This window comes from Pyricularia oryzae, chromosome 4 (assembly GCF_000002495.2).
Source record: "Pyricularia oryzae 70-15 chromosome 4, whole genome shotgun sequence".
Lineage (NCBI taxonomy): Eukaryota > Fungi > Ascomycota > Sordariomycetes > Magnaporthales > Pyriculariaceae > Pyricularia > Pyricularia oryzae.
The window spans coordinates 1868460-1896278 of NC_017851.1; the positions used below are offsets into that span (position 1 = coordinate 1868460).

Here is a 27819-nt window from a genome sequence, read left to right on the forward strand (position 1 = left end):
GTCGCGTCAGGCCACCAAGCTGCAATTGGCGCGATGTCGGTCGACGGAAGGATTCAGTCAATTGATGTCCTGTGGGATCAGCGGTCCACACACGCGGCAGCGTCAAGCGCCCGGCTATGTTGGAGCGGAGCGTTGGCGACGGGACGGACACTCAATCGAGTTCAGACCATCCGAGAAGCCGTTTGGTGGCGTGAACTCGAAGTTCTGGGGCTGCCTCCCACATTCAGCGGTGGAGGGGTCGGACTTGCCAAATTTCGTAAAGCCGCCTATTTGTGTATTTAGTGTGGGGCACATCGTGGTTTCTGTCCAATCATAAATTACTTAGGGTGCGCTCGGGCCAAAGGCTGCAAGAAAACCTTGCCCGATGATGTGCCGACCCAGAAAAACTGGACTCCGGATGAATTGTATGCATTCCACCTGACGCGGCTAAGCGTGGAGGTACTTTCACTTGTCTGTGTACCGCATTCGTATTTCAACTGATTGCAGACGCATCTACCTTGGGTTATCAATCTGATTGCCTCTTGAGTCCGGATATTATCTCGTCCTGATTGTTAAGGGTACACAACATTAATGGTTAAAGGTCCACCAGCAGGCAAGCCGGGTATAATACCCAGATTCACAAATGTCCAACAGCGAATGAGGCTCTCCGCCAGCACCACTATTAAGCTGATCAAGTCTTGCCGGAGCCTTCCAGGTAGGCAACTCCGACATTGCGGCGGCACTCTAATAAGTAGTTCCTCAGGAGGGGAAAGCGGATCTATAGATCGGTCTAAAACAGCTGTTCGTCATTATGGCGCATTTTCTTCCCCATATGTACCTATATAAGTATGTCTGTGAACAGATGGCCGTGCTCCGTCCCGTCGGGAGAGCTTGTTTACGATTGCTCACCTGCTTCTTGTTCAATATCTACACATACTTGCTGGGCGAGCATGCTATTAAATTTCTTTATATTTCCCAGTCAAAATCAAGTTGAATAAGCATATTCCTCGTTAATCACCAATGTACTCATCTTTGCGTGCGGTCCGGCCAAGGGCCTCCGTGCCGCCCACAATGTTGGCAAGCACTCTCAGGAAAATTGCCAGCATGGCTGCAGTGACACCAGTCAGGCCCAAGCGAGAAGGCGACATTTCGGATGCGTTTGCGTCCCTTGCAGGCCAAAAGGAAGAGCCTTTGCCGGATCGCTATCGGGAGCTGAAGCTATCACTAATAGCTGGGCGTGAAAGAGAGATCGAGGCTAGTTGGAAACGCCTCCTGGCCGCCCTCAAGACAGAAAATGACATGATCGTCCGGAAACGATCATCAATAGTTCCCGAGCTAGAATTCAATGCGCTGGAATCACAACTTCCAGAGCTCAGGGAAGAGATCCAAAAACGGGGTGTCGCTGTCGTGCGCGGCGTTATACCCGAGACCGAAGCCAGGGCCTACAAGGACGATCTCGAACAGTACATCAGCAAGAATCCAGACACCAGAGGCTTCCCAGCCCACGACCGGCAGGTTTTTGAGCTGTACTGGAGCGCTCCTCAGATCAAGGCCAGAGGCCACTCAAACCTCCTTCGCACCCAACGTGCTCTTCTCGAAGGTCTCTGGACAGCAGGTCATGACAGGATGATTGACCTGTCGACGCCGCTCTCGTACGCTGACCGTTTGCGCATACGGCAACCAGGAGATGCCTCCTTTGCTCTTGGTCCGCATCAAGATGGAGGTAGCGTCGAGCGCTGGGAGCGGCAAGGGTACGGCTTGGGCAAGGTGTACGATGATGTATTCCAAGGCAACTGGGACGGTGCGTCTTTTGACATGTGGGATGCCGGAGCACGCATCGATGCGCGTCAAAACAACTACAACGGGCTAGGCGCATGTTCAATGTTCCGCGCCCTTCAGGGTTGGCTCAGCATGAGCCACAGCGACGCCAACGAGGGCACCCTTAAGGTATACCCCGGTGTAAAGCTTGCCGTCGCATATATGCTCCTGAGACCCTTCTTCCACCCTGTCAGGGCACCTGCCGAGTTTGGGGCCTACGGAGTCGAAACGGAAGATTTTTTGCATCCCGAGAACTGGGTGCTCACAAGACCTCATGAAATGAACTCGGATCTGCAAGGTGCGACGCCTGGCAGGGGTCAGGAATTTCCCCGTGCTGAGCTGCACCCTCATCTCGAGCTGGCCAAGACTATGGTTCATGTACCCAAAGTCAAGCCTGGCGACTTTGTGGTTTGGCATTGCGATAGTGAGTTTATGGAGGAGCCTCTTGGTTGGTGAGATGATGAAGTCAAGCTAACAAACTTTTGCTTTTGAAGCCATTCATGCAGTGGACCATATCCACCAAGGAAAGTCCGACTCTAGCGTTCTTTACATACCTGTCTGCCCGGTGACGGAGCAAAATGCCGAGTACCTCGCCACCCAGAGACAAGCTTTTCTGGATGGTACGCCGGGTCCCGACTTTCCTGGTGGAAAAGGAGAATCGCGCCACGTTGATCGGCCCACGGCGGAGTATGCCGCGGAGCACCTCAACTTGCAAGGGTTGCAAGCAATGGGACTAAGGAGACTGTTGGTGCCAGATGGAGCTCCGCCTGGAGTAAGGAGCGTGCTGGAAAGTGCCAACAAAATTCTGGGTTTCTGATGTTTGACTGAACTTTTGCCCTGCATCCTTGTCATCTGTTGTCCGAGGTCTTGCTTGAAATGTACCATGATAGCCGGCAGTGAATATTCGAGCTGTGCTTTCTCTTCTTTCTCGACAATTTGCTAGTCTTTCACCTCTCTCTCATTGTCCCATGACTACAGAAGCCAGCTACATAAGTGATGATTGACTGTTATATAATATTGAGGTCCAACATGCCGTGCTAGGTTGTGCTAGCTACTGTATCTCAAAAATAGCAAATACGCAAGAAAAAAAGACATCATTTCACGTTCATTCGCCGTTCGTCCCAAAACCCTCTAACACACTCGGCACCATATATTATGGAACCGCCACGGCCAACTTTCGGCCAAGCTCCTTCGTCATCCCGCAACAAATAAAAAAGGCCACTCAGTGATACAGTGGAAAGGCTGGGTCCGCGACCGGCTATTGGTTGGCATCTAAAACCTCGGGCAAAGTCATCCTCAAACCCAATATCCGCGTTTGGGAAGGGCAGGCCGCGATGATGCCGGCAATAGTTGCCGTGATGCAGGATTAGGGGTCGAGCGTACAGCAGAAAAAAGATGGAAAGACGTACCACACCCACGTGAGTTTGACCACGAACGTCTGAACATCCCGTCGTAAGCGCTACTTTGTATATAGCAATTCTGGCTGTCACTGCGCGCGCGCGGGGGGAGAAAAAAAAAGCGAGTTGGGATGATCCCGTGCTTTGATACTCCGATGCCTTTGGCTAAAGAAAATCTTGCTGAATTCGTCTGACGGACATCAGAGCTCGAGCCAGTGGTTTAAAAATAAACAACATTATGGACTATGCCAGTTGAGGTAAACCTCGGCTCTGTGCCGGACATAGCAGGGGAGGACTGAGATAGGCCCTAGCTAGCTCTACGCATTGATGGCGTCTATCGACAGACACTCGAACTTGTATATAAAAGCATCCGCTGAACTGGTCAAGCTGTGTTGATTCCGACTTCTACTGCATCATCCAGCTATCAAACAAACCACAGGTCAAAAAAACCATCCACAGCAACATCACACCATAACCAGCCCAAACAAGACCCCCCAAAAGAAATCCGCCAACATGTCTGTCGCCCAGTCCATGAAGCACATCAGCAACCTCGAGCGCAAGCTCGGCAAGGCCAACAAGATCGCCGCCAAGGGATCCGACATGAAGCTCAGCGATGTTCTCAAGCTGCAGAGCAAGAGCAACGCGATCTGCTCCGAGATCAAGAAGTCCATGGCTGAGTACGATGTACGTCATGCTCTCTTGTGATTTACTCAACCCCCCAACAAAAGCACATGGCCAGGGGTCCCCTGGTGTTCCTTTGAAAGATGCTGACTCAGGTGATCGCAAAAAACGTATAGGGCTCCGATCCGACCACGGAGGAGAGCAGGGCCATCCTGAGCAAGATGCAGCACATTGTCGATTTGACCGAGGACCAGCTCAAGCAGCTCATCGCCGCCCAGGGTCGATTCAACGAGCTGCGCATTGGCGGTTAGTAACCACGTTCTTGATCCTTGTCGAGAAACAAGCAAGAAATCCACTGACACCAGGTATTCTACCTACACAGGCATGGTCAAGCGCAACATTGGCAAGACCGACACCGTCAGCAAGGAGCTTTCGAACCTCCTCCAGTCCAAGGCCCCGGCAGACATGAAGGCTGAGGCCGATGCTCTCGAGGCGCGCCGGGCCGCGGCTTTTGAGAAGGCCTGCAAGGTGTTTGCCAATGCTCAGGGTGGCGAGGAGAAGGCTGACGAGGTTGGCGAGGACTCTGATTAAGATGTCGGAGCAAGTAGCATGGTGAGAGTGACGTAAGCGGCAGGTTTTTAGAGTATCATGAGATAAATTATGTTGGTCAATAAAGAAAAGACGATCTTTGACTGAATGGTCGTGATCAATAAAATATTGCGCGAAATAGGTATCTCCAAAATTTCCCAAAAAAAAGAAAACGCTGTCCAAACCTGTGCAAAGTTCCCTTGATACTGGAACTGCACCTTTTTTGTGTGTAGATAATAAGAAACAAATGGAACAAAGGTATGTCAATCCGGGAAATGATAATAGGGGTCGGTTCAATTTGTCCCACACCCAACTGTGATGTAAAGATTAGTCATCCCCATTGTCAATCGAGATTCGACAATGCAATCAAACTCAAACGCGTCGCTTCGCTATTCTAAGCACGACAGACAGCTACCTAATACCCATACCGCTGCTGTTGCTGATTGTATGCATTGTAACCTCCATTCCCAGGAAACTTGGGGGTGGACTGCACCGGCGGTGACACTTTGGCGTAATCGGCAGGATTGTAGGTGTACCCTTTCGGTGCTTGGGGTTGCTGTTGTTGCTGAGACGGAAGAGGCGGCGTCTTTAGTGAGCCGTCCAGCGCCTTGAGTGTATTGTCGCGGTGGTGTTCCTCGGCAGTCTCGTCGTGCGTGCTCAGGTCCGACGCAAAGCTGGCCTTTTGGTCCGGACCAATGTCGCTCATGAAAGAATGGGGCCGCGACACCGAGTTTTGCTGCTCCGACCACCTCCCCTGCGAGGAAACCGAGGATACATGTCTGTCGCTGCTGAGGCCTGCAGACGGTGGTGGTGAAGACGAGGAGAGCGATCCGCGAGGAGACCCTTGCTGCTGCTGCTGCTGCTGTCCCGGTGGCGGAAGACGTGGAGACTTTTGGGGAGGGTGATAAAAGTCACCAGGGAGCTCCATGATGACCTCGTGTTGTGGAGCGGAAGCTTGCTGGCTGGAACAGAGCTCATGGTGATGGGTTTGCGGAGGCGACGCATATCCGCCGGTCGACCCTGCGGTTCCCGGCCTGCCGTACATGGTGGACTGTGGTCGAGGGATCGTGTAAGGAATGGCTGGGCTGGCATGTGTGCTGTGTTGAGACATGGTCGGGCTGGGTTGTGGTGAACCGACGCCGGCCATTATCGAAGGCGAGGTTCCAATGGTCCTGTGAGTGTTGGCCGACCTAACGGTGTTGGACCTGTCGGCCGGGTTGATGGTCTTGAGCTTCCCGTCCTCAATCATTCCCTGGAGGACTCCTGCGTCCAGCAACTCGGCCTTCTTGATGATGCGCTGGACCATCTCCTTGCTCGCCTTCTTCAGCTCAGCCTTCACAAAGCCAACCACGGCCATGTTGCATTTGATCTCAATGTCCTCTCGCAGGTAGAGGCCGTCGCTAGGAACTCCGAGCGCGGCCATGCCGATCTCGGGCGGCTCGGGAGGTTCAATGCCGGGCTGGTTACCGGCGATGCGGTACTTGTTTCGCAGGTCGACGTTCATCGGAGCATATATGTGCGTCTGCAAGCCCCAGGGCATGTCGTGGAAGCAACCGTTGAAGTTGATCTTTCCCGAGCCCATCTTGCCGATGCCTGGTATGTACTGGATGCGCTCCGTGATCTCGTACCATGTGCTGTAGAACTCGTCCGAGGCGGCATCGCGGGGCGCAGGAATCGCCTTGTGGTCAAGAACGAGCGGGTTTAACGTTATGACCTCGGAGTGCGAGTGGAGGATATCGATGGCCAGCTGGCGTGGGATGAAGCCCGGGATGGGCGTGATGGTCGTGTAGACCTCCTTCTTGCGTAGAACCATGTTTGGTTGTTATTAGGCTTATGGTGTTGTTTGTGTTGGCTTCTCCCTTTCCGGGCGAAATGACAAGTTGGATCAAGATCCAGCTGAACAGAGCAGAGGACGGCAGGCTGATTATAAAAGTAGCCCTATACCTGGCGTGGCCCTTAGCTTCCAGACGAGGGTTGCGCGAGCTACTGTAGCTGGGTCACTGGCGCCGTCCGCTGTGCGAAACCAGAATCAGCAACAACGGCGGTGTGCGGCTGGCCAGACGGCTTGCGCGCGGGCTGTGTGAAGCTATGGATCAAGACTGCATCCGCTCGTTTTCAACGGTGTGTTTATCGTCCTAGAGCGGTAGCGTGGTGTTTTGTCGCGTGGCTATCGTTCGTAAGGGTCGTTGCAGACAGTTGGGCTGAAATGGTGGGTCGTTGCTGTGACCGGTCTTTGTAGCAGTGGAAGTTTGGACTCTTAGGGGGTGATGAGACAACTTGTCCACGTTTGACCACTCAAGACACAGTCAATCCTTTTGTAAAACTAGGAATTGGTAAGATTAGTCGGAGGAGAAAAACAAATGTAGAAAAGAAAAAGGGTACGGATCAAGAACGGTCAAGTGCAGGTCAATGGACGGTGAAATGCAATGAGCGGGCTTACCATAACTGGAGGCGCAAAGCCAAAATGAACTGAACTTGTCCAGCGGGGCAGTACACAGGCGGAGTCTAGGTCACTTTCAAGACGAAGCCCACATTTAATTTTTTGCTTCGCGCGGGAGCTGTTCTTTCCGGGGGACAAGCAAGCACCCCGTGGCCACAATAGGTTCCCGCCAAGTGCATCAACCCCTTTCGGCAGGGATGGGGGGTCCCCTCGACTGCTGCTGCTGCTGATTAAAGTCCACGCTTCCGCTACGAATCCCCCGACCGGAGGTGGGATGACGTGAGCTGCGCGATGCATGTTTGCTTTCGGCGCAGCTGAAAATAGGTGGCACTGATTCGCTGGCTCTTCTAGATTGACTCAATGAATGAAAGGCGCTCGTACCGAAATAAACGGCTTCTTAGCATCGAATTACGTCTACTTATTTTTGCTTGCCTGTCATCAGGGCTTCCGGAAGCTTTGCGCGAAGGCTGACAACCCCGTTCTCTCTCAGAAGAGCTTTGATGCCGACACTTTCATTTTTGGATCTCCACTCAGTGCCTGTCGGTAAGCAAACCTTTTTCTTTTGTTTTGGTGGACGCATTCAACCTCCGGCTTGAACCCGAGAGCTCGCCAAAGCCTGTTGTTTAGTTGCTTTTGTCAACAGGCTCGGTTTCAGCAATCAATATGAAATAACCAAATGAGTTGAGGATTTCCTTGACCGGATTTTATTTCCCCGTAAATTCTGCCAAATCGACAATTTTTTCCGCAAGTCAAGTTGAAACGGAGGCGCAAAAATGCTCGCTGTCAAATGCACCTCCTGTTCAAACTTCAGCAGGAAACGTAATGTGGGGTCTGTTCACCCGAGCTTTGTTCCAGTCCCATGTTATGCAAGTTCGACAAAGACCCTGGCCTCCACTACCGCACCGTATCCTCGCAATTACGCTGATGTTCTAAAAACAGATTAGAACCATCTGGTGTTGCCTTTCAAGGCTGACGGTTGCGTCAATTCAGCCACTGCCACCATCTCAACCAATTTAATCTCGAATTTTTATTCTCATTTGGAGATCTCTAGCCATCTGATGATCTTAGCACTCGAAGATCTTGAGGCACGGGGCCAATTTTCCTTTTGCTTGAGTTGTGTGCCCAGGTTGCCAACGTGGAGATCATGACAGCACGACTTGGCCAACAGTATCAAACCCTAACCCCGAGAGTGGCACATGTGATTGCTGACAAGTGTTGGAGCACGTGACGTGCTCTATATTCCATATGCTTGCTTGAGATCACGTGCAAACGCTACAGAGAGACCTTGTCTTGCTTGTCTTTCAATTGTGCAAATGAAGCAGACCAGGTCAATACGACCTCGTTAAACTCTCAACCTTCCGACGGCATTCTCGATTCTGCTAACAAACTCAACCTTGGTGCCGCCGTCAACACTTCCGCCGCCAGGAATTTTTCTGAAGCCGAAAAACGCCCTTTGGCGGTCGGGGAGCTTGTCCTGAACTTCCTTGCGCATGCTGAGATAGTGATTTTCGCCCGCGCGAACATAGGAACGAACAAAATGCAGCAGAATAACGGGGCGATCGGCGTTGGTAGCCGCCGGATCTGCTCGGTTTGGGCCTGTTGTGTGCCAAAGTCGATTGTCGAAAATAACGGCTGTTCCCGCTGGGGCAGCCGACGGGATTGAACCGTCCTTTTTTGTGTTGAAGGTATTGTTAGTAACGTTGAGCTTATTTCTACCGCTCAAAGACAAGGGGGGAAACAGCTTACAATACTCCAAATATCACACGGTGCAACGTTCCCCACATGACTGCCAGGCCACATTCTCGTGGCTCCGTTGACATCTTCCGTATCAACCAAATAAAACGAAATATTAAGTCCCAGCGCCAAATGCCGCTGAGGTGGCGTTTTGGCCGCTTGGTCCGTGTGCACTATCATAGGTACGTTGCCCGGTCGCGCGATGTTGGCGGTATAGGTGGATATATGGGCGTGCTCGCCCAAAAACCAAGGGACGATGGCGTCAATTAGGGGGTGATTTAAAAGATCGCTGTCGTTTCCGCAGTTAGTGGATCTGGACACTTGGAGAGGATAGGTGGGAGTATTATTACATGAATTCGTCGCCTTTGTTGATGAGATTCCTGTTGCAGTGTTGCCCAATTAGCCTTGGTACATGTACGAAAGGAGTATTTATACCTGGGGTAGGTAGATACTTACCAAACACGTTGGTTAGGCTTGTCTGGACCGCCATCAAAAGTGGCTACGCCGGCAGCCTGCTCCCCGGCGGCTTGGGACATTACTGCGTCGCGAATGATAGCGACCTCGGCAGGCAGCAGCGCGTTTGCGATTAGCCTGTCACGGGCGGGTGTGTTGAGCATTGCACCGCAAAGAGGAAAACAGGAAAGCAAGGGGGTGATTATACTAACCCGTAACCAAACTCTTCAATATCCCGCTTCACCTGCTCCAAATCCTCCGTGGGCTGCGGCAGCCTGTCAAAGGAGTCGGCACCTCTGAGCAGCTGCACCGGCGTTTTGTTGAGCAAGTCGGCCCAGCGGATGATTTTGGGCACATTGCCGGTTGGGACCGTCTTGGGGTTTGCGGCTGCGTCCATGAAAAGACCCAAGCGCGGGTCGAGGATCCCCTGGTGGAAGCGGATCACATAGCCTGGCTTCAGGGTCGTCTGAGCATCGGGCACGGCGTCCGTCTCGTCCAAAACACCGACGTGACCGCCGCGGGCGTCAATGTAGACCGGCGGCTTGCTAAAAGTGCCGTCGCTCAGGGTTATGGAGATCAGGGCTTCCAGCTCGGCAAAGTCCTGCGGGCTGTCAGCGGGTATGTTTGCCGCAAGGGGCGGTCGAGTGTGGAAAGCAGCACCTGGAGCTTGGCCTTGATGACATGCAACGCCTCGGAGCACTCGTGGTCGAATTGGGCGGCAGGGTCGACATATCTCCTGCTGGCGAAATCCAGGCCGGGAGTGTATGGTTTTGGGGGTGGTGGGATGATGGACATTGGTGCCAATTGTCTTGGTGTCTAGGTATGCTAATCTACAAGCAGGCGACGATGAATAGGGAAATTTTCAGCTGCAAAGCTAGGTAGGCGAACGAGACGAGCCGCTTGTTAAGGTTGTTGACTATAACCCGGCCAAGTGAGTAATGTCACTGATTCGGTTTCCGGAATGGACCATGTGCACCACCTCTACCCCCCATACAAGAGCCAACTCCACCTCCGACCTCGACTTGCGTTGTTGCCTTTGTGTGAAAGAACCGGGATATACGCAGTACGTATATGTAGAGGGGAGGAAGAGGGCTCATGATCCCCACCGGGCAAGGTTCAGGCAGATCGGGACTAGCAACATCGGGGTGACCGGAGGAGACCAAAATCCCTGACCGCTTTTGCAATGACTTGCAAGTCAGTCACTACTAATTATCATTTCCGATGGCCGGGGAGGGCGGTATCGGTTCGGAGCGGATACTACCACCCCGAGTGTCCGATTAATCGAGCATAAGACAACTGTTGGGTGATGTACCGAAACAGGTAACCTTTGCAAAAATGACAAGACGATTTATACAAAACAAGACACCAAGAAGCAGGGAAAACAAACGCACACGATTCAAGTGCCAAAGCAGTACCGCCGGAGCGAACCCCCTTTTTTCCACAAGCACAACCCAATAACAAATTAAAACAAAAAAAAAAAAACACTAGCAACACCAAAAATGTCACTAGAATCCTCGTACAACACGCGCCGTGCACACATCCAAGCACACTACCTCCTGCCCTACCTCCGCCCCCACCACTCGGTCCTGGACGTGGGATCCGGGTCGGGCAGCATAACGCGCGACCTGGCAAGCATCTGCAAGGACGGGCAGACGATCGGCATAGACATATCGCCGGCGATGGTGAAGTTTGCGCAGGAGACGCAGGCGCGCGACGACGACGGCGGGGCAGGAGCAGCGCCGCGCAACCTCTCGTTCCGGGTGGGGGACGCGCAGGACCTGTCGGCGTTTGGCGACGGCAGCTTCGACGTGGTGCACGCGCACACGTGCTGCACGCACGTGGCGGACCCGGTGCGGGCGCTGCGGGAGTTTCGGCGCGTGCTCAAGCCGGGCGGCGTGGCGGCGCTGCGCGACCCGCTCGACATTGTGCGCGAGGTCAAGTGGACGCCGCACGTGGCGGGCCTCGAGCTGCACGCCGTCTACGCGGCGGCGCTGCTCGAGGCGCGCGGCGGCCACCCGCGCGCCGGGTCCATGCTCGAGGCCTGGGCGCGCGAGGCCGGCTTTGCGCGCGTCGTCTGCGCCGTCGGCGAGGAGCGCTCCGCCGAGGCGCTGCAGGTGGTCGGGCGCGGTATTGGGGTCGACGACGCGCTGGCCGAGGGGATACTGACGGTGGAGGAGCTGGCGAGGCTGAGAGCTGCGTATGAGGTGTGGGCGGGGACCGAGGGGAGGGATAAGATTGGGTTGTGTGCGGAGGTGCTTTGTTTCAAGGATTGAGCTTTCTTTTTGTTTTTATTCATTTGCTTATTTATTTGGTGTGCAACGGACTACGAGGCTTGTAGGTGTTGGTACATCATGCGCATGTTGTTGTCTTTTTCCCACAAGTACATTCCTTTTTGCCACAAGTACATTTGATCACTTCCATACAAGCACTTCCATACAAGCCACATAAAAGCGCCCCTTACAGCCCATCCCGCCCCTCAAAACACACCTCGCTCTCCCTCGCGCGGAACCAAACCCGCGCCGCCGGATCCGCCACGCGATGCGCACTAACCAGCCCGACGTCGGCGCCCCTCCCGCCCTGCAGCCGCCAGTCGTAGCCCATCAGGAGCCTCACGAGCGCGATCTTGACCTCGGCGGCGGCCAGGAACCGGCCCGGGCAGGCGTGGGCGCCGTACCCAAAGGCCAGGTGGTGCGGCGACGTGGTCACCAGCTGCCAGTTCTTGTCCTGGCCGGGGCGGGAGCGCAGGTCCAGGAAGCGGCGCGGGTTGTACGTCTCGGGCGAGGGGAAGAGGTCCGCGTCCGGGGTCAGCAGGACCGTGGTGTAGGCGCCCGCGGGGATGTGCAGGCCCGAGGGCAGCGTTGTTGGTCGTGTGGCCACGCGGCCCATTCCGCCTGTATTTTTTTTGTTGTTGTCAGGTGTCAGCTGCTGTTTATCTAGTGGTTTCTGGTTTCTTCTGGTATTCTAGTTCCAGACGAGAGAGGACGGATCCGACGTACCCAGCCGCGCGGTGTGCACCCTCTGCGACTCCTTGATGGCGCTGTCCAGCAGGCGCATGTTGTACAACCTCGTCTTGGTGAACACGGCACCGTCGGGGCTGCTCTCGCCAAAGACGTCGACGACCTCCTTGCGCAGATCGTCAATCAGCTCGGGCCCGGCGGCGACTATATCCAGCAGCGCGTGGGTGAGCAGCTCGGTGGTGGTGTGTATGGCGGCCAGGCTCAGGCCGAGCTGGAAGTCGGCGACGGTGTAGCGGGTGAGACTGGTCGCTCGGAGGGCGGTCTGGAGCCACGAGATGGTGTCCTCCCGCGGCTTGCCCTGCCGTTCGGCCACGATGGGCCTCAGGATCCGCCGGGCCTCGCGCACCATGCTCCTCAGCGCGCGGCACTCGGGCAGGAACCAATTGACGAGCCGGCGCAGCGGCCGCGGCCAGGCCTGCAGCTTGAAGGATGCAACGTGGCACTGCGCTGCGTAGCCTGCCGACACGGCCAGCCAGGCCTTGTCCGAGCACAGGGACGGGCCGACAAAGACGCGGGCCGAGAGGCGAGCTGCCAGGGTGCGGGTGAAGGATTTTACGGGAATCTCCTGCCAGTGATCTTTTTGTGCGCTGTTATTATTATCGTATCTGGAGTATGGTGAAGGTGGGATTATGTGCGTACCTGTGTCATTGCCAAGGTGTTCGGCCAGTGCGGCGCCTGCCTCGTTCGAGACATGGTCGGTTAGGTACTCTTTCCAGTGTTAGTGATATTTGCTGCCAAAGATGGCAAACTGTGGGAAATGGGAAATGGAAAATGGGAATTGGGCTAGACATACTCAAAGAGGTCGTAATGTTCAACCGCGCAACGGTCTGGATGATGTTGGCGTCGTCTGCAATGGCGGCAATGGGCTCGAAGCCGCTATACCCGGCGAACAACTCCTGTGTGCAACGTTACCACTGCGACATGCACAAAACTCGAGCTCACAAGACAAAAAGGCAAGAGGAAGCCTACCTTTGCAAGGGCCTGCGTGAAGCTCAGCTCCTTGACGTCTTTGATCTCCTCTGCATACCGCGGCGGGAGGAAGATCTTTGTCGCGGTCTCGGTGATGACCTGGAAGGGCTCATTTGTCTGTTGGCAGTCGTGTGTTAGGCATATCCCAGTATCGGCATATATATGGATCTTGATATGGTATTGTCATGTGCGTGCAACAAAAACGAGAAAAAAAAAAAAAAATACGCAAAAAATACCTTGGCAAACTCCCGCACCATCTCCCGCCCTCTCAATCGAAATTCTTTCCCAGCTGCCCGGCGGCCCAGAATTCCCCGTCCGGCACCCAGAAGCGGGATTCCGGGGTAGACTATCGGCCAGTCGATGAGGAGGTAGCCTGCGGTCACGAAGGCAAGCAACGCACATGTCCACGGCGTCTTGATGGCCTCTTCCAAAAGGTAAACCATGTAGAGAGTCATTGTCCCAAAGTTGCGGGGGGAGAATTGGCTATCCGCATGTGCTTTGGTCTCTGCCAAGACAATAAGTGAATGAACTACGTAACTATGTATGGTTGGTAGTTGTTCTGCTTGGTTTGGGTGCTTGGATGACGGCTTGATTTACTACGGGGTTCGGAAGCCGCGGCTGTTGCCATGGGCCAGTGCTCACTGCTGCTGTACAAGGATTTCTTTTTCTTGTCTCTTGTCCTTGAGAGGGGGGTAGGTACATTGTCGCCCAAGTCTCTGCAAGTGTGTTGTGTGTACATGGCTATGGCTGCATGGGATCAACAGCTGTTCCCAACCTTTCAGGACGATACGACCCACAGCCCCCATGCAGAAACGGAAAACTCTAACAAGGTTCTCGAGTCTAGATCTAGAACTAGAACTAGACTAGTAAGTAGGTCAAGGATCGTCAGGGATCACGCAATAACAAGCCCCCTGAGCTTCCCTTCCTCCCTCCACTCCTTCAATATCTCCATGTAATTTCTTACACCCCTCCCCCAGAGCGCACCCCTCGCCTTCTTGGCAAGCCCCTCCCGCCTCCCCTTGGCCGCCGCCTCCTGCTCCTCGGGCGTGATCATGTAGTTTGGCGTACAGCTGACCATGGCGGTCAAGCGGGCTGCATGACTTGCCGTCTGGGCGCTCCAATCCTCTTCTGACTCGGCCGTGGGCTCAATCACCACGTCGAATTCTCCGCAGGGCTGCTTTGCTGCGGCGGCGGCGGCGGTGATGATGTATGCGAAATGCTCGCCGATGCGGTCCCGCTGGTAGGTGCCGTTTGGGGCGGCGCCCATCTGGTTGGGGCCCGGGAAGAAAAAGTTGGGAAAGCCGCGGCTGAGCATGCCGTGCAGCGTGCTCACGCCGGCGGCCCACTTGTCGTCCATGTCCCTGCCGTCGCGCCCGTAGACCTTGATCCGGCTCCGCTCGGCCGGGCTGCCGCTGGTGGGCGGCCTGAAGCCCGTGGCAAAGATGAGCACGTCGAGCTCGTAGTGGTCGGCGCCGACCGCGACCCTGCTCCCCGACACCTCGTCGATGCCCCGCGGCCCCGTGGGGACCAGGTGCACGTTGGGCCGGTTGAAGGCCTGCAGGTAGTCGTCGCTGAAGCACGGCCGCTTGCACCAGGACGGGTACCAGGCCTTGAGGTTTTCCGCCGTGGCCGCGTCGCGCACGATGCCGTCGACCCAGCTCCGGCGCGCCTCCTGCTGCGGCAGGTCCATCTCCTCCAGCGCCGCCACGTAGCGCTCCACGCCCTCCCGGCCGGCGCCCAGGTCCGCCGCGCTGCCGATCAGCGCGCTGTACGAAGGCAGCCGCGTCCACTCGTCGTCGACGAGGTCGACCGCCGGCCGCGGCGTGTCGTTGGCCAGAAAGGCGTTGAAGTTCTCGGCCCGCTCCGTCTGCCAGCCCTGGTGCGTGGCGACGTCCCGGGCCCAGCGCGACGCGTCGGTGGGCCTGTTGTTGCGCGGGCCGACGCTGCTGGGCGTGCGCTGGAAGACGTAGAGGTCCTTGGCCCAGCGCGCAAGGTGCGGGATGGCCTGGACGGCGGTGGCGCCGGTGCCGACGATGCCCACGCGCTTGTCGCGCAGCAGCGTCAGGTCGGGCTTTGCTTCCGAGCCGCCCGTGACGCTGTAGTCCCACCGGCTGGTGTGAAAGGCGCTGCCCCTGAAGGCGTCGAGGCCCGGCACGGCGGGGAGCTTGGGGTAGTGGCCGATGCCGTAGGCGGTCATGACGAAGCGGCTGCGCACGGTCAGGGGGGTTTGGTGGTGGTGGTCGTCGACGAGCACGAGGCGGGCCACCCACTGGCGGTGCTGCTCGTTCCAGCGCATCTCGTCGACCCTCGTGCCGAACTGCGCCTTGTCGGCCAGGCCAAAGTGGACCGCGATCCTCTGCGCGTGGTCCCGCAGCTCCGGGCCGGCCGAGTACTTGTGGCGCGGCACGTAGCCCGTGTCCTCGAGCAGCGGCATGTAGATGTAGCTCTCCACGTCGCAGTGCAGCCCCGGGTAGCGGTTCCAGTACCAGGTCCCGCCGAAGCCCATGGCCGTGTCCACCAGTCGGATGTGCGCCGGATCCATGCCCGCCTTGACCAGGTTGGCCGCGAAGAGGATCCCGCCGAACCCGGCTCCCACGATCAGCACCGTGCAGCTGTCGCCGTCGCGCAGGGCCGGCTGTCTGGGACTAGAGTTGGAGTTGGAGTTGGAGCTGGAGCTGGAGCTGGAGCTGGAGCTGGAGCTGGACTGGGAGGTGGAGGACTCGCAACGCCATGGGTCCGCCTGGTAGCGTGCATATGTTGACGACGCGGCCAGGTCGACAATGTACTGCTTCAGCCCATCTGGGTGGTAGCGCTTGTCGCGCTCTTGGTTGTATTTGTCGCGGACGGACTGGGTGTGGGAAGCTGTTGCGGCATCCATATTTTGGTTTTTCTTTGTCTCTCTTCTCTCCTCGTCCTGTAATGCCGCTGCGTGTATAACGGAGCTCTTTGGCAAAGGTAAAGGGGGTCCAGTCCGCTAGGCCCAGAGTCGATTAATGAGGGGCTTTGAGGATCTGCACTACTCAGGTGGCCAGGGTAGCAAATGTTACAGTCTGTGGTCGGTGTAGTGCATCATTCAAGGATCTTGACGAATTCTATTTTACGCTCGTTGCCTTTTATGTGAGAGTAAAAGTATCCAAGGAAAATAAAGAAAATAGATGGAAGAGCAGAGAGCAGAGAAAATCGAACAACACCCAAAGTGGCCATTTCCCAAATCCATTGACCACCCTGGCTTGCAACTTTTATTTCCTGAGGGTGGGACATTTCTGGTGCCCACGGGGTGCCAGCACAGTCCGCCGCCGGATTTGAGTCGGATTTAACACCCCTACACACGAAGGCCCAGCCCACGCCGGGCAACCCGCTTCATTTTTTTTTGGGCTGGCCCAGGTACCCACGGGGTGGGTTTTGCCATGGCTTGTTCCAAACTTGGAAGGATACAAAAGGCGTTGGTGGTGGTTTTCGCTCTTTCCCAAGCGCAAAACGCCAACCCGAACCAGACAGATCCCGTGCAAGCTGAAGCAGGCAAGGCAAACCCACACGCACTTGACCATGGCGCTGACATTTTATATGCTCTTGGGCATTTTTGTAAGTCATTGCACCACCGATGCAGAAAATCAAGATGGCCATGTCCTTTGTCTTGATCTCTGCCTAACAGACACAATCTAGGTATGCTACCGCATATACAGGATCATCTACAACCTCTACTTGCACCCCCTCGCCTCGGTTCCTGGACCCAAAATCTACGCAGCGTCCTGGATCCCACGACTATGGCGACAGCAGGTGCTCGGGGTGCACTGGAAAGACCTGGTGGCGCTGCACGAGAAATACGGCCCCATCGTGCGCACGGGGCCCGACGAGGTTTCCAACGCGTCCAAGCAGTCGTGGGAGGACATTTGCGGCAGCCGCGTCTTCAACCGGGACCTCAACTTTCTGCGCGTGACGCAGCTCAGCGAGCGCGGGGGGTTCATCTCGCCGGTCAAGCAGGAGCACCGGATCGTGCGCAGGCTGCTGCAGCCGGCGTTCACGGACCGCACCATCGACCGGCACGCCGACATCCTGTACGAGTGGGTGACCAAGCTGCGGCTCAACGTGGCGGCGCACGGGGGCGAGCCGGTGGACGTGGCGCAGAAGCTGGTCTGGATGACGTTTGACACCATGGGGGTGCTCAGCTTCGGCGAGAGCTTCGGCTGCCTGGACGGCAACAGGCAGCACCCGTACCTCCGGGCCATCGAGCTGGGGGCGCCGTTCCTGTCGGCGCTGCAGGTGGTGCTGCGCTACCGGGCCACCAGCTCGCTGTACGGGCTGCTGCTCCGCCTGCCGCTGATGCGCTTCTGGAACAGCCTGCGGGCCACGGCCGAGGCCAAGGCGGCGCGCTGGCTGGACAAGGCCGACAGCTCGCGCGGCGACGTCATGTCGCTGATCTGGGCCGCCATGCAGGACACGGCCAACCCGCTGTCGGCCGGGCAGGCCAACGACCTGGCCTCCATCCTGTGCCTGGCTGGCGCCGAGTCGACCCCCGTGCTGATGGCCGGCATGGTGTGGTGGGTGCTGAGCACGCCGCACGCCCACGCCCGCCTGGCCGCCGAGGTGCGCGCCGCCTTTGCCCACGCCTCCGAGATCCAGGTCTCCAACCTCAGCCGCCTCGCCTACCTCGATGCCTGCATCATGGAGGCCCTGCGCCAGCACACCCCTTTTACCGTCGCCATCCCGCGCATCGTGCCCGAGGGTGGCGCCACCGTCGATGGCCACTTTCTCCCCGCCGGCACCGTCTGCGGCGTCCCGCACTGGGCCAGCGCCCACCTGCCCACCAACTTTGCCAACCCGGACGCCTTTGTGCCCGAGCGCTGGCTGCCCGACCCGCCCGCGCCGTACGATCAGGACAAGCGGGATACCTTTAAGCCGTTTGCCAAGGGGAGCATGGACTGCATTGGGAAGCGGTGAGTGGCCATGAGCCAGCCTTGATTTCTTTTTTTTTTCTCTCTCTTTTTTTTACTTTCTTCATTTAACAAAGACTAACTACAAAACAGCCTCGTCTACCACGAAGTCCGCATGGTCATGGCAACCCTCTTTTGGCACTTTGACATGTCTCTTTGCGAGCAGTCGGTCGACTGGGTGGCCGGTGCCAACGCCACAGTGCGCTTGATGCGGGAAAAGCGAGCACTATGGGTGCGGGCGACGCCTTTCATCAGATGAATGGGTCCATGTAGCGCTTGTGTAATGGCTGAACGATGCATGTCTGTCTACGTATATAAACCTACCCCTGAATGAATGCCCCCTCAAAAATTGGCCATGTTTGTTTGTACTGGGAATTTCAAGCGAGCTGTATACTACTGATAATTACAGACGGCTACTTGGCGGCCTATTTCCACCGTCTTCCACTAAACACAGTATCTCTGTGGCCGAAAATTCATTCCTACCACGGGACTACATGACCACGCGAAAAGAACCCACCACCCACTTTTATTTTCTACAGCCCAATGCTGAGATTCATGAACCCACGCAGCATTACTTATTTTTGATAACATCCACCACCCCTCCCGCCTCGCGGCAGGCTTGGCAATGTTTAGCATCGGCATTGCGCTAATCCCCGCGCCCGTCGCAACGTCGACGAACTACCCGGTAAATATCACAGACAGGGGCAGGGACAGGGGTGTTTGGTGTTTTGTGTTGCGCACACCCCTCCCCCCCCCCTCCTTTCCATTAAGCTTTCGGGTAGACGAGCATCTTTCCCGTTCTGGGATACCGTTACCAAAATCTGTGGGGATGATATGGGTTTTTTTTCTGCAAAGCTTGTTTGGACGCCCAAGGGGTGGAGAGAAGAGATGAACGAAAAAAAAGAAAAAAAAGAAAAAGGAATAAGTGGGTTTCTGTGTTATTTCGACCGACTTATATGCGAGTCGTGTCTTGGAGACGCGCAGCCTGGAGAATGGATAGTCGCTACCGATTCCCCAAAGGGATTCCCATACAATAATGATCATGTCTTATTTTTTTTCTTTTTCTGCAATATAAGGGCCGGTGCCTTGATAGAACCTCGTCCTGGTATGCTGTCAAGTCCGTCGGCAAGTCGGGCCCAACAAGGCGCAGAGAGCAAATATTTACGTACTTGCCCGGATCGACACTCTATCGCACCAAAGTATACCGTGGTGTGGCTGGACAGGCGTGGTGTGAACAGGGATGTGCAGCATCGTCGACACGACGTTTTTCTGCTCTTGGCGAGTGTCTTCAAACCATCCTCCGCGTTTTAGCCAAGAAGCTATAGTCATACAATGGGCCCCCCCTCATGATATCGCGTGCATACTGCGGCCAATGTCGACCCAGTCTGGATGTGACTTGCCAAATAAACCAGGACCGGCGGTTATCGCGCTGAGCCGCGAGCCCGAGGGATTCCCCGCCTCGGCCAGCCTGTGCAGCCAATATCGACTGGAACATCTAGTGACCGAGAGCCCGGAGGTCCAGGATCATCAAAGATGGGCTACCAGGCATGTCAAGCCCACCTATTGTATACCACGTAGCCCACAAAACCTTTTTTCTTTTTCTTTTTTAGAGTTTCCAATTCCTCTCGCCTTCCAAGGCCGACGAAACCCTATCGGTGTGCCAAAGCCGAGCAAATTTGTCACCTTCCCTCCCAGGTCGAATATGATGTAAACAGGGGCTAAACAATGGGGAAATGTCGCCCTCGGCATTTCGCTTTCGGGTTTCTGGACGGTGACTCCGTGAGGAGCTCCTTTTTGGGGCCGGAATTTCCGGTTCTGGGCGGTTCTGGTGGTCACAGGGAGGGGGGGTTGGACGGAATTCCAGGCCAAGGTTGGATTAGTCGCAAAACGGAAAATCCCTAAGCGATTCCGAGACCCTGACCCGCCGGACAACTCGACGGGGCCCTCGGGGGCCTTGGAAAAAGCCTTGGGAGGGTCCGTTGTTTGCTTTTTGTGTATGCGTGGGGAGGGGGAGAGGGGGGGAGCACGACGCGAACAAGAAACAAAAGTTAAAATCGTATAAGCGCCTCGAATGCCCTTTTTGCTGACGCGAACAAAACAGCAGCCGGCAGTCTTGAGACGGTTTGACACATGCCATCACATCATTTACCAATTATCCCTGGTCCATCTCGTCTTTCTTTATTTCCCCAGAGCTGGACCCATTAGACCTAGTTCTAGGTTCTAGTTCTAGGTTCTAGTTATAGTTCTAGTTCACGCCAAAGGCGCGCTTTTCCAAACTTGACGGCATCGTCAAGACTGTCAAAGCAACGCACCATCCCCCAACCACCACAATGCTCTCCCACGAGGAACTGTACCCGTACTCGGAGCCGGTGGCCCGCGAGACGGTGGTGGCGTCGGGTGCGCTCACGTCCCTCCCCGTGCGCATCCACCGGCACGACGAGCTGGCCGACGCCGGCGCCATCTGCCTGACGGGCGACTGGGGCCGGATCATGAAGGACGGCCAGGACAAAAAGTCGAACGGGTCGCCGTGCCGCGTGGGCAACTGGGGCAGCTTCATCTGGCCCGAGAGCGAGCCGGACCGCCTGGGCTTGCTGTGTTATCTTCTGGACGTCGGGTGTTTTCACGATGGTTGGTGCTTTTGATCCGTGATTCGATATGCTGTCCCGACGAAAATGGTGAGGCTTTCGAGATGCTGACGACAAACGTGACAGACGCCTGCGAGGAAATGTCCATCGCGGCGGCCCACATAGAGCACATGGACTTGGATGCGGCTATGGACGTCTCGGACGACCGCAGTTTGTCGGCCGACTCCCGCTCGGCCAAGACCAAGGACCTCGTGTCGACCGCCATTCTCGAGTGCGTCCGCGTCGACCGGGTCGGTGCGCTGCGCATGCTGGAGGCGTACCGAAAAAAGTGGCTCGCCATCATGGAGAATTACGATACGGAAAAGATAGAAGCGCTGGACGAGTATTTCGAGTCGAGGGCCAACAACGGCGGTATGGGGTAAGTTGTCACAATCAACTCCATGTCTTACAAAAGGCTGTAAACTAATTATTGTCTAGTGCATATTACGCAATGCTGGAATTCTCCCTAGGCATTGTGGTCACGGACGAGGAATACGCCATGATGGCCGTTCCCATACAGCACGTCGAGCGGTGTATGCTCTTGACCAACGATTACTGGAGCTGGCCGAGGGAGCGCGAGCAGGCCAAGACCCAGGAGGCGGGCAAGGTCTTTAATACGGTTTGGTTCATGATGAAGCAGAATCCCACTTGGACGGAGGAGCAGGCAAAACGGAGAGTGGCCGAGATGGTTGTGGAAGAGGAGACCAAGTGGGTGCAGTCCAAAGACGCCCTTTACGCCCAATATCCGGCCCTGAGCCCCCACCTCGTCAAGCTGCTGGAGAACCTACACACGGCGCTGGCGGGCAACGATTATTGGAGCTCGCAGTGCTACCGGCACAACGACTGGACGCACGTCCCGGAGCAGCCCGCACCTGGCCACCCGCAGGTCCACGAGCTGGCCGGGCTGGGGAGGGCGGTGATGCCGCTGGCCGAAAGCCCCGAAGGCTCCGCGGCGGATGGCGTCAAGACCCCTCTGTCGGAGGGCAAGTCCGGGTCGCCGCTCACGTCGCCGTCGTCGGTCTTTAGCAGCGTGGTAGTCGAGGCCACAAAGCAACCACCAGTCCACAGCCGGGCCGAGGAGGTGATCCAGGCGCCCATCCGCTACATCCAATCCATGCCGTCCAAGGGCTTCCGCTCCGCGCTGGTGGACTGCTACAGCCGGTGGCTCGACGTGCCGGCCAGGGAGATGGAGAGCATCAAGTCGGTCATCAATTGCCTGCACGACTCGTCGCTGATCCTGGACGACATCGAGGACAACTCGCGCCTCCGCCGCGGCTTCCCCGCCACCCACGTCGTCTACGGCGCCGGGCCCGCCATCAACAGCGCCACGTACCTCTACGTGCAGGCCGTCGCGGCCATCAACAGCCTCGACAACCGCGAGATGATGGACGTGCTGCTCCGCCAGCTGCAGAATCTGTTTCTGGGCCAGTCGCTGGACCTGCACTGGACCGCGAACCGGCAGTGCCCCACCCGCGACGAGTACCTGGGCATGGTCGGGCAAAAGACGGGCGCGTTCATCTCCATGGTGGCGGAGCTCATGATCGCAGCCAGCAACGTAAATTCTCCTGAAAAGACCCGCGCCGCCTTTGCGGCCTTTTCGCACCTCTCGGGCCTCTACTACCAGGTGCGCGACGACTACCTCAACATCACGTCGGCCGAGTACGCGGACAAAAAGGGCTTCGCCGAGGACCTGGACGAGCAGAAATTCTCGTACATGCTGGTGCACCTGGCGCGCGCGCGGCCCGACATGATGGTGCAGGTCGAGGGCGTGTTCCGCTCGATGCGCGACGGCAAGGCCGAGGTCGCCGAGAGCAAGCGGTACCTCGTCGGCCTGCTGCGCGCCAGCGGCACCGTCGACGCCACCCGGAAGCTGCTGCTCGGGTGGCAGGACGCCATCGTCAGGGAGATTGACGCCCTGCAGGCGCACTTTGGCGCGCCGAATCCGAGCTTGCGGTTGTTGATGGAGAGCTTGTGGATCGAGTGAGGTCGACGGTGTTTTGGGTTTTGTAAGGGATGTTTGTGTTTTGACGGTCTGTTAGCGTCCATTGCTTGTAAAGGCTGCAAAGGAATGCCGTCAGCCTGCAATGTTTATTTCGGCTTGTTTGTTTGCGTAATAGGGAAATTCAAGGTTCGTGCTGTTTTCACGCGGTTTATGTTCACGCGGTTTATGTTCACGCGGTTTATGTTCACGCGGTTTATGTTTCAGGGGTTTAAATGCTGGCTCAACAGTTTCCATCACATAAAAAAGTTGGTACACCAAATAAAAAGACTTTCAAAAGACTGCCAGCTTCAATCACAACACCTCCCTCTGGTATAAGTGGGGATCCCTATAAATGTCCTACCGGCTCCCAAGCGAAGCTCTCAACCTGCCGACCTGTGTGCCCGGCCAGTTGTACGCCGCAAACCCCTGTCCTTTGCCGGCCGGCTTGAGACTTGGGAAACCGAGCAGAGTGCGCTGCCGGTCGGACAATTTAGCCTTGACCTCGTCGCTCAGATTGGCCTGGTAATTCTCAATCTGCCGCACAAAGAACCGACAAAACGACTGCAGGATCACCGGCCGGGTCTCCTCTGTCGTGTTTACCCCCGTGGAGTGCCAGGTTCTGCTGTCGAGCAGCACACAGGAGCCTGCGGGTGCTGCCGCCGGGATCGATTTGCCCTGTTTTGTGTCAGATGCAACTTTTGATGTCGGTCGGCGGGATGAACACTTACCACGGCATTCATTTCCTCCGGTATGACGTGTTCGACGTGGCTTCCGGGATAGATTCGTGTGGCCCCCTTTTCGTCAGTAACGTCGGTCAGATACCACATCATGTTCAGCACATATGCGTGCGCAGTGGTGTCGGGCGTGAGGCCCATCTGGTCCCTGTGCATGTATATCCCCGAGCTGCCTGGCCGCGCGATATTAGCCGACATGGTGAATAGGTTGAAGTTGCCGCCCAGAAACCACGGTAAAACGGCGTCTATAATGGGGTGGTTGAGGAGGTCGAGGAATTCATCGCCCTTGTTGGGAAGGTTCCTGTCCGGTTACATTTAGCAGGTTAGCCAACTCTGTCGACCCGAAAAGAAAACCAACACCAAAGAGACAACATATCCGAGCCAGCCCAAAACCCACTTACCAAACCCGCTGATTCGGCTGGTCCCCCTCCCTCTTGTGCGCCGAGTCCAAATGCCCCACGCCCACCAGCCTCTCCGCCTCGGCCTGCTCCTCCACGGCGGCGCGGAGGATCTGCACCTGCCGGGCCGACAGGGCGTTGGCGCAGATGGCGTAGCCCCACGCGGTCAAGTCGCGCTTCAGCTGCGCCACGTCCTCGGTCGGGCGGGGCAGCGGCGCGTGCGCATCGGCGACGCCGGCGCAGAACCCCGGCACGCCGCCCGGGCTGAAGCAGGCGGGCACGGCGCCGAGGGTGGGCGGCCGCGCGCGCTTGCCAAAGGCGTGCTGGGCGTGCATGCGCCCCTCGATGGCGTCCAGGACGTACTCGGGCAGGATGGTGATGGTCTTGGGCGGCGTGGACGACGGCTCCGGCGCGGTGGTCGTCACGACGGGTGGGTTCGCGGTGGCGTCGACGCAGACTGGTTGGCAGGGGAAGGTGGCGTCATCGCCGAGGAGGAACAGGACTTTTTCGTCGAGGCCGGAGAAGTTCTGCGAAGTAGTGGTTGAGCATATATGTTGGCAAAATATGATTATGAGGTAGTATACTGTTGTTGAACAAGGGACATACCGAAATGTTTTCCTTGATAAAGGCCTTTACCTGCTCGACGTTTTCGTAAAAGCGTTGGACGGGATCGATGTGAGAAGTGTGGTAGGGCTTATCGGTAAAGTCCAGCCCTTGGATTGATGACTCGTCTGCAGGGGGGAGAGTGTACGACATTTTGAACGGGTGTTGTTTGGCAAGTTTTTAGTGAATACAAAGAACCAAAACAGCGTCTGATATTGCCTGGCGGCGCTAGCAAACAGAAAGCTAGGGACATGAAATAGGTAGGCAGTTCCAAGAATTCACAAAGCCGGCACCGCTTTCCCGCGCACATCACCCCCTGATGAAATGCCGTCGTTTTTCGTCCACCGCGTTTGGCCTGTCCAGGGTACTGACTCTTCCAGGGGCGGGACAGAACATTCTACCTTGCATCCCATTCTCGGCTTTGGTCTGTCGGGTTATCAGATGTTTCTCCTGGTTCGGAAAGAAAGTGATTGCTTCTACCGCGTATGCAGATGGAAAACTAAAAATCCCCTGGTCGCCTTGTCGACAACCTTTACTCCCTGAAAGTCTGAATAATGCCCCTCCGAGTGTACCGAAAGGAAGAGTGGATAGGGTGTGCACAACGCAGAATAAGAAAAAAAAAAAAAAAAAAAACTTGTCAAATATTACGTACCCTACTCGAGTAGGATGTTCCTTGCAGAAAGGGGGTGAAACTTTCGGAATTCCGCAAACCACCCCTTTTTTTATGCGCGACATGACACACGAACTATATCTCCATGTCATCCAAAATAACATGGGTTGGGGGAATACCACGCAAGCGGTTGCGTACAGTACATACGGTACATGCGACGCCCCCCCTGGCTTGTAGGGGCATCCCTGCATCCGCATAGCCAAATTTCACGACGCTCCATTCTGGTCGATCCGTCAATGTCGAACCCGGCAGGCAGCGCGCTAGTCAGAGGCTTGTCTGTAGGGAACGGATTTGATGAAAAAAAAAATGACGCAATGGTAGGTAATAAGAGGCGGTATATGAATTTATTTATTTTTCGATATGGTGACAGATTAAGTTTACAGTTTGGATTAGCCCTGCTGTGATTCGGCACGAGGCGAAAGTCCGGAGTCCGCGGGTGAGTATACTCGAGGACTGGTTGTAAGTTGCGGGCTTGCCCAAAACGGACACTGCAAGATCATGGTATGGTATGACTCTGTATGTTTTGGGGCCGATGCAATGTGTTTGACACTAACAGTTGGGCATGACAGTTGCACGTTGCTTGTTTTCGGTGACTTGAAATGACTTTTACACTTTATAGTAAAGTTAGTGTTACGTTTCGGCTGCAAGACCATGGACAGCTTTGGTCCCAGAAGCTGTTTCACTCTGATGTAATGTTTTCTTGCCTGCTTGGTCAGAATTGAGCCCAAAAAAATAGTATAGACCAGTCGAACTTTGTTGCCTTGTCATATAGGTTGACCTCTTGTGAAATACGGTCACTTATGCAGTATAATATTGCTCATAATATTGCTCTATAATATTTTGTAGCCCAAGACCGCACAATAAACACGTTCCACATCAAGCACCACCCCCATCCAGCCGCCAGATCAGCCACGTCGACCACCCCACCGGCACGGCAGCCAGGCGGAGCAGCCAGACGGCGCCGTGCGCCATGCCCAGCATGTCCAGGCCGGCCAGCACGCAGGCGCACAGCAGGGCGCTGGCCACCTGCGGCAGGCTCACGGCCATGTTGTGCAGGCCCTGCGCCCCCGCCACGCCGGTGCTGCCCAGCTCGGCCAGCTCCGTGTTGATCAGCGCAAAGGGCACCCACATGGTCACGGCCCAGGTCGCGCCGACCAGCGCCAGCAGCACGAGCGCCGCCGCCGTGGTCCGCAGTGCCATGGTCAGCAGGAGCGAGACGGCGGCCAGCAGCTGGGAGCAGAGCCAGAGCCGGGGCAGGTGCGCCGGGGCGAGCAGGCGCGTGGCGGTCAGGAGCGTCAGGATCAGCGTGGAGAGCAGGGTGCCCAGGGCAAAGGACAGGGAGGCGTAGAGGGGGTAGGGCTCTGCGTAGGCTTCTGGGTCCGTGAGATGGGATGCTTGGTATAATGCTGGGGCTTTGTTAGTCTGAGATTTTGTGAGCATTTAACAAGGGCTGAAAAGGGGGGGCTGTACCTGTTTCGTATGCGTATCTAAGCAATAAGTTAGTCCACTGTCACTGTATAGGTCCCTAGGAACAAGTACAGACCGGGCAGCCAAACTTACGTAGACATGTAGTACAGCACGGGAAACCATCCCAGCCACGCAAACAACTGCACGCCGCAGACCTGTCCCGTCACCGGAGGCAAGCGCCCCCACCGCCGGTAAATCTCCCCCAGTCGACACATGGCCAAGACCCGTCCGACACCGCCACCGCCACCCTCCTGAACTTTTGGCCGAGGCGGCGCGGTATCAGAGACCAAGACGCAGACGAGCCCGACGGTGACGGCGGACAAGACGGCCGCGACCAGGGCCAGCTTCAGAAACACGGCGACGGGGTCGGCGTCGCGGCGGCCCTGCAGGGTGGACACGACGCCCAGCGCCGACAGCGCCGCGGAGCCGAGCACGTTCCACCGCATGGCCCAGGCCGCGGCGGCCGGCTGCTGGGCCGGCGGGCAGACGTCGACCACGATGGCGCGCACGCCCACCGAGTAGGCGTTGATGGCAAAGAGCAGCACCACCAGGCAGCCCACCGCCACGGCGCGCGGCCACCAGGCCTGCGCGCCCGGCGGGGCCAGTGCCAGCGCGCACGCCATGGCCAGCACGGACGAGATGACGGCGCCGGCGCCCGCGAGCATGACGGGCTTGCGGCGGCCCAGGGGGTGGTGCAGCTCGTCGCTCAGCTGGCCGATCACCGGCTGGACGAACGCGCCAAAGATGGGACCCAATGCCCAGATCAGCGAGATCCAGGATGGGGTTATGCCCAGGGAGCGCAGGCAGGGCTGTGGTTTGAGGGGGGTTTGTCAGTGTGGTGGCTTGGGATGAGGTGGATCAGGAAGGGAAATGTACCGTGCCGCTGGTTTGCAACAGGAACCAGCAGACCTGCAGTCCGAGGCTGGGACATGTCAGGAGCAGGAGACGGCGTGTGGAAAGCGGCTCGGCTGGTGGCTGATGAGCAAAATCCTCAAACTCGAACATGAGCTGTGCGGTCTCGGCTTCGGCTGGGTCGTCGAATGACGACGACGCGGAGGCTGCCATTGCCGCGACTAGTCTGTCCGTGGAGTAGGATTGGTTGTTTGTTAGGATGGGAGGCAGCCTAGTTAACACAGGCTTTAGGTCCTGAAAAGGTTATCTGTATATCTGGTCGTTTAATATCAAATATAGGAAAGGACTATTCTCCTATTCTCTTTCTCTTTCTCTTTCTTTTGGTCTGATGCATATTTCGCAAGCCTGCAAAACTGCCCAACGGCGCGAGGTAATAGTGATGCCCTCTGCCAAAATTTATGAAGAGGACCTCTAAAAGGTATTAGACGACTTGCAGAAATAGGGTTTGCCGGGATGGCCTGCCCAGCCCGCCCGGGGTACGGG

The 27819-nt window shown here is 56.5% G+C and overlaps 11 protein-coding genes across 11 annotated transcripts; 4 read left to right on the forward strand and 7 right to left on the reverse strand.

Annotated features, from left to right (window-relative positions):
- Positions 1-114: 114 nt before the first annotated feature.
- On the reverse strand, positions 115-711 carry MGG_17095 (uncharacterized protein; the record flags this gene model as incomplete). The annotated part of the gene is made up of 3 exons (XM_003716446.1): positions 115-266; positions 322-452; positions 611-711. 3 exons carry the CDS (start codon positions 709-711, stop codon positions 115-117), a joined length of 384 nt encoding a protein of 127 aa, XP_003716494.1.
- Positions 712-879: 168 nt separating this feature from the next.
- MGG_03437 (uncharacterized protein) lies at positions 880-2873 on the forward strand. Its single transcript, XM_003716447.1, has 2 exons — positions 880-2221; positions 2292-2873. Exons 1-2 carry the CDS (start codon positions 1000-1002, stop codon positions 2612-2614), a joined length of 1545 nt encoding a protein of 514 aa, XP_003716495.1. The 5' UTR covers positions 880-999; the 3' UTR covers positions 2615-2873.
- A 667-nt stretch (positions 2874-3540) lies between these two features.
- Positions 3541-6839, reverse strand: MGG_03435 (uncharacterized protein). Its single transcript, XM_003716448.1, has 2 exons — positions 4176-6839; positions 3541-4108 (listed from the first exon to the last, which is right to left on the reverse strand). Exon 1 carries the CDS (start codon positions 6214-6216, stop codon positions 4819-4821), a length of 1398 nt encoding a protein of 465 aa, XP_003716496.1. The 5' UTR covers positions 6217-6839; the 3' UTR covers positions 3541-4108; positions 4176-4818.
- MGG_03436 (uncharacterized protein) lies at positions 3586-4541 on the forward strand. The gene is made up of 3 exons (XM_003716449.1): positions 3586-3878; positions 3992-4121; positions 4198-4541. Exons 1-3 carry the CDS (start codon positions 3708-3710, stop codon positions 4404-4406), a joined length of 510 nt encoding a protein of 169 aa, XP_003716497.1. The 5' UTR covers positions 3586-3707; the 3' UTR covers positions 4407-4541.
- A 1346-nt stretch (positions 6840-8185) lies between the features above and the next one.
- Positions 8186-9825, reverse strand: MGG_03434 (uncharacterized protein; the record flags this gene model as incomplete). Its single annotated transcript, XM_003716450.1, has 5 exons — positions 8186-8512; positions 8590-8866; positions 9034-9168; positions 9243-9631; positions 9691-9825. 5 exons carry the CDS (start codon positions 9823-9825, stop codon positions 8186-8188), a joined length of 1263 nt encoding a protein of 420 aa, XP_003716498.1.
- Positions 9826-11487: 1662 nt separating this feature from the next.
- MGG_15275 (uncharacterized protein) lies at positions 11488-13471 on the reverse strand (the record flags this gene model as incomplete). The annotated part of the gene is made up of 5 exons (XM_003716451.1): positions 11488-11921; positions 12027-12755; positions 12841-12943; positions 13017-13133; positions 13253-13471. The coding sequence occupies 5 exons, from the start codon at positions 13469-13471 to the stop codon at positions 11488-11490; spliced, it is 1602 nt and encodes a 533-aa protein (XP_003716499.1).
- A 94-nt stretch (positions 13472-13565) lies between these two features.
- On the reverse strand, positions 13566-16022 carry MGG_15274 (uncharacterized protein). The gene has a single exon (XM_003716452.1). It carries the CDS (start codon positions 15892-15894, stop codon positions 13909-13911), a length of 1986 nt encoding a protein of 661 aa, XP_003716500.1. The 5' UTR covers positions 15895-16022; the 3' UTR covers positions 13566-13908.
- Positions 16023-16453: 431 nt separating this feature from the next.
- Positions 16454-18395, forward strand: MGG_03433 (averantin oxidoreductase; the record flags this gene model as incomplete). Its single annotated transcript, XM_003716453.1, has 4 exons — positions 16454-16598; positions 16680-17950; positions 18041-18179; positions 18357-18395. The coding sequence occupies exons 1-4, from the start codon at positions 16563-16565 to the stop codon at positions 18393-18395; spliced, it is 1485 nt and encodes a 494-aa protein (XP_003716501.1). The 5' UTR covers positions 16454-16562.
- A 1882-nt stretch (positions 18396-20277) lies between these two features.
- Positions 20278-22555, forward strand: MGG_03432 (geranylgeranyl pyrophosphate synthetase; the record flags this gene model as incomplete). The annotated part of the gene is made up of 3 exons (XM_003716454.1): positions 20278-20575; positions 20659-20950; positions 21010-22555. The coding sequence occupies 3 exons, from the start codon at positions 20278-20280 to the stop codon at positions 22553-22555; spliced, it is 2136 nt and encodes a 711-aa protein (XP_003716502.1).
- A 354-nt stretch (positions 22556-22909) lies between these two features.
- On the reverse strand, positions 22910-24440 carry MGG_03431 (uncharacterized protein; the record flags this gene model as incomplete). Its single annotated transcript, XM_003716455.1, has 4 exons — positions 22910-23227; positions 23281-23587; positions 23688-24211; positions 24291-24440. The coding sequence occupies 4 exons, from the start codon at positions 24438-24440 to the stop codon at positions 22910-22912; spliced, it is 1299 nt and encodes a 432-aa protein (XP_003716503.1).
- A 1393-nt stretch (positions 24441-25833) lies between these two features.
- Positions 25834-27489, reverse strand: MGG_03430 (uncharacterized protein; the record flags this gene model as incomplete). The annotated part of the gene is made up of 4 exons (XM_003716456.1): positions 25834-26363; positions 26428-26444; positions 26518-27233; positions 27301-27489. The coding sequence occupies 4 exons, from the start codon at positions 27487-27489 to the stop codon at positions 25834-25836; spliced, it is 1452 nt and encodes a 483-aa protein (XP_003716504.1).
- Positions 27490-27819: the final 330 nt, after the last annotated feature.